The 12786-nt window shown below is 41.8% G+C and overlaps 1 protein-coding gene across 4 annotated transcripts in view; it reads left to right on the top strand.

Annotated features, from left to right (window-relative positions):
* Herc2 (HECT and RLD domain containing E3 ubiquitin protein ligase 2) overlaps positions 1–12786 on the top strand; it is a 184582-nt gene that overhangs the window by 152182 nt on the left and 19614 nt on the right. For all 4 annotated transcript variants that reach the window (XM_004872187.4, XM_004872188.4, XM_087210102.1 and 1 more), the window contains exons 80-83: positions 2394–2571; positions 4361–4522; positions 6651–6742; positions 6937–7076. In XM_004872187.4, the coding sequence (XP_004872244.2) occupies positions 2394–2571; positions 4361–4522; positions 6651–6742; positions 6937–7076 (572 nt within the window). The remainder of the gene's footprint in view (positions 1–2393; positions 2572–4360; positions 4523–6650; positions 6743–6936; positions 7077–12786) is intronic.

Here is a 12786-nt window from a genome sequence, read left to right as displayed (position 1 = left end):
ACCCAACTTAAGATACTGTAGTAAGAAGGACAAATACAGCCCAAAGTAATCAGAAGAAAGAGGCGATTCCCGGTACCAAAAAAAGAGAAAATGAAAAATTAGAGCAGGAATCCATGATATAGAAAACTGATAAAAATTAGGGTAAACCAAAGGAAACAAAATCTGGTTCTTTGAGATAAATGTAATTTGCAGAGCCTCCATTTAGACTGATAAAAAGTGTATTACAGGGCTGGGGATTTAGCTCAGTGGCACCGTGCCTGCCTCACAAGCACAAGGTCCTGAGTTTGATCCCTGGTAGGGTGCGGGGGGTATATTACAAATTATAGGAGTTTTCATCACTACAGAGCATACAAATATTAAACAATCACGAAATATTAACAACTTGATGCCAACAAACTTGACTTTTTAGGGAAATTGGACAAATTCTTAAAAAGATATGTACTTTCACAGAAAATTAATTTCCTACAAACAGATGTCCAGGACCAAATTACTAGTGATTTCTAATACACCTGTAACTAATAGACAGTTGCAGTTTCTCACATACTTTTTAAAAAAATTGAAGAGGAGGGAATTCTCCCAAATTAATTTTTGAAGATAGCTTTACTCTTTTTTCAAAACCAAACTCAATTATTAGGAAAATATAGACCACGTTTTCTCGAGAACGTAGCTGTAATCATTGTTAATGTTTTAGAAGTCAAATCCGACGGTATAGAGCAGATAATAGTGTGTGGCCAAGAGATTGCAAATGTGATTCGATGTTGGGAAATTAGTCGATGTGAAACACAGCATACGGCATCGCAGTGGATGAAGTGGGAAAAGCATTTGGCAAATTCTGACTCTGTCCCTGGAAAAAACTCTCCAGCAATGTAGGAATAAAAGATTGCTTCCTTAAGCTGATGAAAGGCATCTCTAGTAAACCTAGAGCTTACATTCTGCTTACTAGCGTCGCGCTCAGGAAGAGACAAGCATGTCTGTGACCGCCACTTGTATTCAGTATATACTGCAGGTTTAGTAAATGCAGTTCTACAGTACATACAAAGAAGTAAAAGGCATCCAGATTGGAACGAGAATTAAAGCTGTCTTTATTTGTAAATAATTTATGCCCAGAAGCGGATGTATCTACAAAAAAACTGCTAGAACTAATGTTAGGTTAACAATATTGTAGAATACATGATCCATAAATATTTATTTCTGTGTAATCAGAAAGTGAAATTTTAAAATGCTGTTTATAATACTCTGCATTCAAAATTGAAATCCTCCTGAATAAATCTGAGCCCAAAAATATGGGTGACCCATAGAAATCTACAAAATATTAGTGAGAATATTTTTTAAAAAACAAACTTAAAATCACGGAGGAGTATTTGTATATATGGACCTGAAGATTCAGCATTGTTAATTTGTTGTTTATCCCCGAATGTCTAGACTTGACACCTTGAAAGACTTGTACTGTCTGACTTTTACGAAGCCTTATTTCAAAGCTGTAGGAGCCAGGGCTGTGCAGTCTTGGTATTATGGGGAGCAGTGCAGCAGTGGTGCAGGGCAGGGAGTCCAGAAATAGATGAATGTAGAAAAGATGACACAGTTTTCAAAAATGCAAATGCAATTCATTGGAGGAAAGATAGTCTCCTCCATGATGGTTTTGAATAAGTGAATAACCATATAGTGAGAAATGAACTTAAATTTACACCTTGTACCATATCTAAGCATTAACTCAGAATGAATAATAGTAATCAATTTAAAACTAAAAACTTCCAGAAGAAAACATGACCGAAGACCTTTGTACCCCTAGGTCAGACAAAGATTTTCAGATAGAGCTCCAAAACTATGATTCATTTAAAAAAATACGATGATTTATATTTTATACAAATTATGCACAGTTCTTTGAAAACTATTTGAAGGGATTGAAAAGGCATGCCACAGACTAGGAATCTCATAATCTGACTAAGGTCTGATACCCAAAATATATGGAGTTTTCAGAACTCAATAACAGGTTTGTTAACCCTGCTTGCCACATGAAATGCTAGTGACCCAGCACTCCAGAGGCTGAGGCAGGAGGATTGCTGTGAGTTCAGGACCAGCCTGGCCACACAGTGAGACCTTGTCTGCAAAAAAAAAACCAACTTAAGTGAATATTTGTTTCAATAAAGGGCCAGGTAATAAATATTATAGGTTTTGCATTTGATACTTTAAAAATAACTCTAGATAGGAAATTTTGGGTTCAGGTCTGAACAGTTCTTAGGGACTGGCTTAATAACTACGTGGTTGGGGAGGTGTGTGTTGAGAGTTGTGCACTGACTAAATGAGCAAGACACAGAAGACATTGTGTTTAATATGCTTAAAAATATTTGAGAACAAAAGTGCATTTCGGTTATAGTTGGTGTCTTTTCCTGCAGTCCGTGTGACCGTCCTCGTGTCGTAGAGTCTCTGAGAGGAATCGAAGTGGTGGATGTTGCTGCGGGTGGAGCCCACAGTGCCTGCGTCACAGCAGCCGGAGACCTGTACACGTGGGGCAAAGGCCGCTATGGCCGCCTGGGACACAGCGACAGTGAGGACCAGTTAAAGCCAAAGCTGGTGAGGAGTCCCCACAGTGAAGGCCCAGGCCCAGGTCTAAGTGGCTGCGCGCTCCAGTGTTGGAGTGGCCGGGGTGGGGGGGGGATTTGTCATTGTCACACATCGAAAGCACACCCCATTTTATATTCTTTTCATTTTGGAGTTCTGGTCACAGGCTCATTATTGACAAGTAGGTTTTCTTTCTGATGGAAGTAACCATCTTGGCATGCATTCCTTCCATGGCTCGATTAAACAGATAGTATTTGAAATATCCTTTTATTTATGCAGTTGACCCTTGAACAACATGAGTCTGAATTGTGTGGGTCCACTTAAATTGCAGAATATTTTGGAGGGGAGGATTTGAAAAATGGTTCTCAGGGGAACTGCATAACCTAGAAATAACCAAAAGGTTAAGAAAAAGACATGTTATGAATGCATAAATGTATGTACATAATAGTCTGTTATCCTTTACTACCATAAAATATACACAGGTCTATTATGAAAAGTTAAAATTTAGGGTGCAGATGTAGCTCAGTGGTAAAGCACTTGGTTAGCATGTACATGTGTGAGGCCCTGGATTTGATCCACAGCACTGCAAAAAAAGAGTTAAAATTTATCAAAAAACTTACGCATACACTTACAGACCGTCCACGGCACCACTTGAGGTTGAGAGAAAGGTAACCGAGCAAAGATAGGGCGTTCAGTCTTAGCTGCATAGTATTGCCTATGGTGCATACTGCACGACTGTGGTAATTTTGTAGCTGCCCGCTGTTGCTGTTACAGTGAGCTCAAGTGTTGCGAGGGTCTGTTTAAAACATGATGCTGTCATCTACAAGTGAGTAGTTCATCTATCCTTTTAATTACATCTCATTGTACAAGGTGATCTCTCATGACTCTCATGTCTTTTACTGTTTATAAAATATGAATAATAGAAAAATATATGTTAACTGTTTAAGTTACAGTAAGGCTTCTTGTCAACAGGGTATTAGTTGTTAAGTTTTTTGGGAATCAAAAATTATATGTGGTTTTTTGACAGCTCTCCCATGTTGCTGAAGAGTTAACCTTTTTTTTTTGGTACCAGGGATCGAACTCGGGTCCTTGCGCTTGCGCAGCAGGCAATGAAACCACTGAGCTAAATCCCCGGCCGTGAAGAGTTAACTTTTTGATAGGAGGGGGGTGGAACAGTCCTGGGGATTGAATCCAGGGGCCTTTGTATTGAATTACATCCCTAGTTTTCTTTTTTTTTTTTTTGTTACTGGGGATCGAAGTCAGGTCCTTGTGCTTGCGCAGCAGGCGGCAAAACCACTGAGCTACATCTCCGGCCCTCCTTTTCATATTTTTAGTTTTGAGACAAAGTCTTACAGAATTGCTAAATTGCCCAGGTTGGGCTTGAATTTGGAATCCTCCTACCTCAATTTCCCAGAGTGCTGGGATTACAAGCATGCACCACCATGCCTAGCTAAGAGATAACTTTAATGATAAATACTACTTTGTACCTAGGAAAACGTTTCGGCTCCTAGAAGGCCTGCTGTCTTTTTGCTGGTAAGAAGTGAATGAACAGCCTTCATGGTAGCACAGGGTTGGCTCATCAGGACACTGATAACCCGCTTCCTACAGCTTAGATTTGTATAGTTCAAATAGAGGAAGGTGTTTTCTGTTTTGTCTCTTGAGATTATTAAAATTACCTAGATCTTTATAAAGGCTTAAAATAGGTACAGCCACAAAGAAAGAGTAGCAGCATTGCAAAGCCTGTCATTTGTAAGCCTTCGTTAGGTGTGGTTGTCTAACCCAGGTCCTTTTTTTTCTGAAGGTGGAGGTGCTGCAGGGCCACCGAGTGGTAGACGTTGCCTGTGGCAGTGGTGATGCCCAGACCCTCTGTCTCACGGATGACGACACCGTCTGGTCCTGGGGGGATGGGGACTATGGCAAGCTTGGCAGAGGAGGCAGTGATGGCTGCAAGGTGCCCATGAAGGTATCCCATTTTCACAGCCTGGGTCCACCACTGTTAACTCCCTCCGTGGCTGCCTAGGAGCCTTCTAACCTTATCCTTACCTGCTTTGCAGAAGATACATTGGGCAGTCGGGTAAAAAGTGAATGAATGACCTAAAGGCCTGAAGACATTTTAAGTACCGTGTGTATCCTCTTGGGTAATGTCTGTAGTCCAGCAGGGGCCTGAGAGCATCTGGTTTTATGTAGCATGTAACCTAACTGTTTGAGGAATGGGATAGCACATTGTTCCCAGTCAGCTCAGTTTACAGTGGTACATAGATGCCATGCCATATCTAGAGCGTGTTGAAAGGATTGTGTCTGGTTGGGTAGCAGCCACTTTCACTGGGACAGAATATCTGACAACTACAACTTAAAGGAGGAGCAGTTCATTTTGGCCCACTGTAGTCCGTGGTTGGCAGGCTCAAAGGCAGAAATGGCATAGTAGAAGGGCTTGCCTCAAAGGAGAGCTGCTCATCTCATGGTGGCCAGGAAGGAGGGGCCAGGATGGGAGGCTCACTCTTCCAGTCAAACCCCAGTGACCCACTTCCAACCAGACGCCACATCCTGACCGCATATTTAGCTGTGGAATCATCGGTGGACTAATCACATGATGAGTATGGCACCCTCGTGATGCAGTCGTCTTCCACAAGCCCCACCTCTGAACACATGGGGCTTCCGGGTCCAGACAGTGACCACAGGCATCCCGCAAGAAGCCAGGAGCAGAGGCTGTGTGGTGCCCTGTGTCTGCAGGCCTGGGCTAGGCTCCACTACATTGTTCCATGTGGGCCAAGTGACTAGGCAGCCCCTTAACTTTGCCAGACTGAATTTTGCCCTTGTGAGTGGGTGGTTGCCATTAAGGGAATTGATGTGTTTGGGTCACTTACCTGTGGCTTGGTGGCCTGCAGTACATAGCGCTGCAGGTGTAGTTGAGATGCTATACATACGCTGGGGAGCATGGGCCTGGTAGGTGAAACCCAGGATCAGTGAGTACAGGTGCAGAGCAGAGAGCCCAGTGGGGCCCAGGGGCCACTCGGGTGGGCAAGAGTGCAGCCCAGCCTTCAGTTTTTCTTCCTGGAGTTGTGCTGCCCAGTGCAGTAGATGTTGGCCACATGAAACTGTTTAAATCAACTGAATTTAAATAAAATTAAAATTCATACCCTCAGTCCCACTGATATGCTCAATGGCTACATAAGGCTCTAGATGGCTTCCTTTTCCTTTTGTCTAGTTCAGGTATATGGTGTTTTAGCACATTGTATGTTACAAAGGGTTTCCACCTGTATGAAAAAATGGTCTGTGTGTACCTCTTTTACTAAGAAAGACTTGATACGATGGCTTCGCACTTTCAAAGACTGAGCTACCGAGGGTTGGACGGCCCGGAGGAAGACATAACTAGCCACCGTGATGGGCCTGGAGTGGGGAGAGACTAAGAGAATGAATTTTTCATTAATTTAAATTTGAAATTAAATGTGAGCACACAAGTATTAGAACACAGAGAGGGCTGGGGATTTAGCTCAGTGGCTCTGCCACCTGCTCCGCAAGCACAAGGACCCGAGTTTGATCCCCGGTACCAAAAAAAGAAAAAAACCACAGAGAAAATAAGAGCAGAGTTTGCTGGGTAGGGAGAAGTGGCAAGTAGGAAAGTGAGGGCTGAGTGTGGAGGTTGGGCTCCAGGTATGCGGTAGTGGAGATGCAGCCCAGGCCTGCACCGCTGAGGTCACGGTGGCTCGGCTGACCTGGACAGGTGGACAAGACCCAGCTGCCCTGGCCGTCCCTCCTCTTGCCTGTTGGCCCTGCCTATGGGCCCAGGGTCCGAGGAGCCTGGAGAATGTGCTTCCACTCAGTCTTGGGAGAGGGCTGCAGCCTCTGTGAAACACCCCCTTCCTGGGGCCGTGCGCTGGATCCTGTTACCAGCATACCTGCCAGCTGTCAGCTGTTCTGTCCACTTCCTGAGGGTGCCTTGGTTAAGTAGAATGTAATTTAGAGTTGACCTAAATATTGTCATAGGCACTGGTTTTCAGAGTTCCTACTGGATGTAGTTAAATCTCAGTGTGGCTGCAGTAGCCAACAGTGCTCTTGCTGGAGCCGGTCTGATTGGACCTCTCTCTCTCTAGATCGAGTCTCTCACTGGCCTTGGAGTGGTTAAAGTGGAATGCGGGTCCCAGTTTTCTGTTGCCCTTACCAAATCTGGAGCAGTTTATACGTGGTAAGATTCTGTTTATTTAGTCCCACTGAAATCATATTTTTAATTGAAGCTGCATCAACCGCCTTTCCGTAGACCGGAGCATAACTTCTGTGGCAAGCTTTTTTGCATGCAGGCATTCAGGGCTTGCACCAGGAGGGTGGCAGAGTGGAAATAAGATGTCCTTCTCCTCTGAGATCCGTGCTCTTTGTGTGCAGGGGCAAAGGTGATTATCACAGGCTGGGCCATGGATCTGATGACCACGTTCGAAGACCTCGACAGGTCCAAGGGCTTCAGGGCAAGAAAGTCATCGCCATTGCCACTGGGTCCTTGCACTGTGTGTGCTGCACAGAGGATGGTAGGCCGGGTCAGCGCTTCTGAGCGAGGCCCATAAACCTGGGGGCGCTGTTTGGGGGCAATTGTGTTGTGGATGGGGCGGCCCCAGGGGATTGTGCTGTGTATGGAGGGTCCATCTGCTGGGCAGTTTTGGACCCATTGTCTTCAGCCTGGGGCGCCACACCTGTGGATAGAGAACGTTCTGCGGCTGGAAGGAAAGAGCTGCCGGAGCAGTCGCAGCCCGGTCTTTGGTGGGGACCTGGGCCTCTGGCTGGTCGATGAGCACGGCTCCCTGTGCAGAGCTGCGTACAAACAGCATGACCCATGCTGAAACCCGCTTTCCTCTGGGATGAGTTCAGTATTACACATTTGGTTGCAGTAAACGTGGGTGTGCTGGTATCCCTATAATAGGCTAACTCATTCTTTCAGGAATATACTGAGAAATGATACAGATGAATTGAATGATACCACTATTTTTAGTTTCTTGAGGAACTTCCATACTGATTTCCCTAATGACTATACTAACTTACATTTTTTTTTTGGTACCAGGGATCAAACTCTGGACCTAGCAATTGCGAGGCAGGCGGTGGAACCACTGAGCTAAATCCCCAGCCCTCTAACTTAATTTGTATTAACAGTGTAATAATGGTTGCTTTTTCCCAGGCATTCTCACTGGCATTTTTAAAAAAAAATTTTTTTTTTGGTACTGGGGATTGAACTCTGGTCCTTGCGCTTGCGCAGCAAGCTGCGAAACCGCTAAGCTAAATCCCCAGCCCTCACTGGGATTTATTGATAGTCATTCTGACTGGGGTGAGATAGAATCTCAGTTTTGATTTGCATTTCCTTGATGGCTAAAGAAGTTGAACGTTTTACTGAATGAATGGCCATTTGTATTTCTCCTCTTGAGAAGTGTCTATTCATTAGCCTATTAACTGGGGTAATTGCTTTTTTGTTACCTTTTTTTAGTTCTGGATATTGATCCTCTGTCAAAAAAGTACCTGGCAAAGATTTTCTCCCATTCTGTAGGTCTTCTCCCTGTCAGTTATTTGCTGTGTGAAAGCTTTGTAATTTGATGTGGTCCCTTTGTTGACTCTGGCTGTTATTTCTTGTGCTGTTAGAATCCTATTGAGAAATCTTCACCCATGCTTATGATTTCAAGTGTTTACCCTGTGTTTTCTTCCAGCAGTTTCAGAGCTTCAGGTCCTACACTTAGGTCTTTAACCCATTTTGAAGTGATTTTCGTACAGGATGAGAGATGGAGTCTATAGTTTCACATGTGGGTATCCAGACCCCTTTGTCAGGAACCAGGTGGCTGTAGTTGTGTGAGTCATTTCTGTGTCCCCATGCTGTTCCTTGGTCTGCATGTCTGTCTGATTACTGTGGCTGGGTAGCGTGTTTTGAAGTTAGCTATTGTGATGCCTCCAGCAGTGCTGCTGTGTTTCTGTGTGAGTTTTAGGATTTTTTTTCCTAGTTCTTTGAAGGTCACTGGTATTTTGATGGGGATTGCACTGAATCTGTAGATCACTTTTAGTAATATGGCCATTTTAACAATATTTATTGTGCCGATCCATGAACATGGAGAGTCTTTTCTTCTTCCAGTGTCTTTTTCAGTTTCTTTCTTTCAGAACTCTGTAATTTTTGTTTTAGAAATCCTTTGACTCTTTGGTTAGGTTGATTCTAGGTGTTTTATTTTAGAGTTTTTGTGAATGGAATTAATTTCCTGATTTCTTTCTCTGCAGATTTGTTATCATTATATAGAAAAGCTGTTGATTTTTGTGTCCTGCTGAATTTATCAGATCTAAAAGGCTTGTGGTAGGTTTTTTTTTTTTTTGAGACAGTGTCTTGCTATAGAGATCAGGCTGGCCTTGAATTTACTATGTAGCTCTGACTGGCCTCAAACTCGTGGCAGTTGTGCCTCAGCCTCCCAAGTGTGAGGATTATAGGGAGGCACCACAACTGGCTGGTAGAGTTATTAGGGTCTTCTAAGTAAAGGTTCATACCACTGGCAAATGGAGACAGTTTGACTTTTTCCTTTCCTACTTGTATCTGCTTTATTTCTTTCTCTTGCCTGATTGCTCTGGCTAATCGAATGCTATGGTGAGCAGAAGTGGAGACAGTGGACACCCATATCTCTCTTGATTTTAGAGGAAATACTTTTAGTTTTACTCCATTCAATGTGATGTTTTATACAGGCTCTATTAGGTTGAGGTAAGATCCTTCTGTACCTGTTTTCCTCAGAGCTTTTATCATGAAAGGATGTTAAATTTTGTCAAAGACATTTTCTGCATCTGTCGAGATAATCATGTGATTTTTATCCTTTGTCTGAGGAGTAGCTGGTAAAATTTTTTTGCTCATTATGTCGATTGTCTCTTCTCTCTGCTGGTGATTTCTTTTCCTTTGCAAAAGCTTTTTAATTTGATGTGATACCAATTGTTGGTTCTTTGTAGTATTTCCTATGTGAGCAAGGTTTTGTTTGTAAAGTCTTTGCCTACAACTGTGACTTCAAGAGTTTACCTCTTTTGTCTTTGAGCAGATCAAATGTGTTTGTTTTGACATTTAGATCTTTGATCTATTTTGATTTTAGTTTAGTGTGTGGTGAGAGATATGGATTTAGATTCAGTATTTGGCTTGTGGAGCCAGTTTTCCCAGCACCAGTTGTTAAAGAGGCCATCTTTTTCTTCCAGGGAAGGTGTTTGCCCCCTTGTCAAATATAAGGTGGCTGAGTGTGCTTGGAGTTGTTTCTGCATCTTCTGTTCTGTTGATCCTCGGATCTGGGTTTTTTGGTTTTTTTCGGCAGTGCCATGCTGTTTTTGTCGTGGTGATCCCCCACCCCAGCCCCGTATGAGAGATTGAACTCAGGACCTTGTGCTTGCTGGTTAGGCATGGCAGCACTGAGCTACACCCCTGGCTCATGATAGCTTTTAGTAGAACTTCAGATCAGGGATTGTGATGCCACTTGCCTTGGTTTTGTTGCCCAGAATTGATTTTGCTATTCTGGGTCTCTTCTGGTTCCATATGAATATTAGGATTGCATTAAATCTGTATGACAGTTTTGGAAGTATGACTGTTTTCATGATTGGCTCTGCCCATCCATGAATGGTATCTTTCAATTCTCTGATATCCTCTTTCATCACAGTTTTTTATTTTTCAGAGTACTATAGTTTTCACTGTAAAGGTCCTTTACTTCCTTTGTTAGATTGATTCTTAAGTCTTTCATTTTTCTTGATGCTATTGTGAAAAGTGTTATTTCCCTAATTTCTCCCTTGAGTTTGTTATTCATATATAGGAATGTGATTCATTTTTGAGTGTTGACTTTGTATCCAGCTACGATACTGAATTTGGTTATTAAATCTAGAAGTCTTGTTGGAGTTTTTGGGATCTTCTATGTAGAGTATCATGTCATCTGCAAATAGTGATAATTTAACTTCTTTTTTTCCTATCCTTATTCCTTTTATTTCTTTCTCTTGTCCAATTGGTCTGGCCAATGTTTCCAGAACTATATTGAACAAGAGTGGTGATAGTAGAAGCTTTATAGAAACTTGAGGCTCAACATTATTTTATTTATTTGAGCTGACTCTGTTTTTCTGATGTGGGAATTCACCACTATAAATTTCCCTTGTAGGATAGCTTTCATGGTGTCCCATAAGCTCCGGTATGTTATATTGGCATTATCTTTTTTTTTTTTTTTTTTTTGTGGTACCGGGGATTGAACTCAGGACCTTGCTCTTGCAAGGAAGATGCAGTGCCACTGAGCTAAATCCCTGGCCCTTTGGTATTATCATTTAATTGTAGAAACTGTCTTATGTCTTCTTTAATTTCGTCTAAGACCCATTGGTTGTTCAGGAGGGTGTTATTAATTTCCATGTGTTTATACAGTTTTTATGGTTTCTTTTGCCATTTATTTCCAATTTCATTGTGCTATGATCTGAAAATATGGATGGGATAATTTCAGTTCCTTTGGATTTACATAAGCCTGTTCTGTGAGTTAGTATATCGTCTCTTTTGGAGAAAGTTCTGCATGCTGCTGAGAAGATTATTGTGTTGTTGCGTGGAGCATTAGATTTCTACTAAGTCTATTTGTTCAAAGGTTTTGTACAGCTCTGATATTTGGTTGATTTTTTTTGTCTAGTTGATCTATTTGTTACTGGATATTGAGGTCCCCCATGATAATTGTATTAGTGCTTATCTGATTTGTCATATCCATGGGTGTGCCGGTATTTGGTGCATATATATGTATGATTATTTTGTCTTTCTCTTGGATTGTTTCTTTAACAAGTATGTAGTGACCTTATTTGTCTCTCCTGCTCAGGCTTGGCTTGAAATCCATTTTGTCTACAAATAGAATAGCTAACTTTGCTTTTTCCTAGGTTCCTGTTGGATGCAATATTTTTTCCATCCTTTGACTTTCTGTCTATACATTTCTTTTTTTTTTTTTTTTTTGGTACCGGGGATCGAACTTGGGTCCTTGCGCTTGCGCAGTAGGTGGCGAAACCACTGGGCTAAATCCCTAGCCCTGTACATTTCTTTTTGAGTTAAATATGCTTCTTTTTTTGTACCGGGGATCTAACTCTGGTCCTTGCACTTGCGGGGCAGGCAGCAGAACCACTGAGCTAAATCCCCAACCCTAAATGTATTTCTTGTATGCAGCATATTGTTGGATCTTATTTCTTGATCCATTCTGCCCATCTGTTTGTTTTGATTAGTGAATTGAGACCATTCACATTTACGATTGTAACTGATAGTTATTGACTTGTCCATGTCAACATAGTATTTTCCTGTTGTTGATTCCTTTTCTTTCCCTTGTATTTAATTGCTTGCCTTGCCAGGTGGATTCATTTTATTGGTATTGGAATTGTTGTCTTTTTCTAAAATATCCTTCAGAACTTTTTGGAGTACTAGTTTGATGGTCGTGAATTTCTTCAGGTGTTTTTTATCATGGAAATATCTTACTTCTCCATTGATTTTGAAAGGTAATTTTGTGGAGTACCTCAGTCTAGTTGGCAGTTATTTTCTTTTAGGGCTTGAAATACTTCACTCCATCCTCTCTTTGACTGAAGGGTTTGTGTTGAGAAGTCTGTGATTCAGATGAGCTTTCTTTTATAGGTGATTTGTTTCTTTTCTCTAACAGCTTTTAGTATAGCGGACCCTTGACTTACAAACTCAATTTATACTCTGGGGCTGGTTGTAACTCAAGTTGGTTGTAAGTCAAGACTATTTTTCCCATAAAAAATTATGGAAATACCCATAATGCATTCTGAACCTCCCAAAGCACCCTTTAACTAACCTTTTCATAATAAAAAGTGTTGTAAAATGTGCGTAATTTACTAGAACACCAGTAATTTTCCTAGTGTATTCACCAAAAAGTTATAAAATGTGCCTAGTTTACCAGAAATAATTTCAAACTGTACTCACCATTACATCTTTGGCTTGCAGGAAGAGAGGATGAAATGGAAGGTGGTTATTGTGTGGAAGGAGAGTCCCTTTCCGTAAGAACATCAGGAATCTGCCTCTCTGGTGTGCTTCCTATCCTTGGGAGAGTCTGTAGCCCACTAGGACCTGCTTCTGGCTCACTAGGTCTCAACCTTTTCAGAACTAAAAAGTGGTCTAAGGTTGTCTGTTTCTTTAGTATGACATGACATTGTCTTTAAGCAAGTGATGCAATGATTGGAATTTTCTCTGTCTGGGTGGTCTTCTCTACAAATGTTTGTAGCTCTGTCCAATTTTTCAGGATT

Source organism: Heterocephalus glaber, unplaced genomic scaffold, assembly GCF_053883595.1.
Source record: "Heterocephalus glaber isolate CG9 unplaced genomic scaffold, H.glaber_assembly_v1.0 deba00001111, whole genome shotgun sequence".
In the NCBI taxonomy this organism is placed as follows: Eukaryota; Metazoa; Chordata; class Mammalia; order Rodentia; family Bathyergidae; genus Heterocephalus; species Heterocephalus glaber.
The sequence above is the reverse complement of the archived record's forward strand: the minus strand, read 5'-3'. Positions and strand labels throughout refer to the sequence as shown.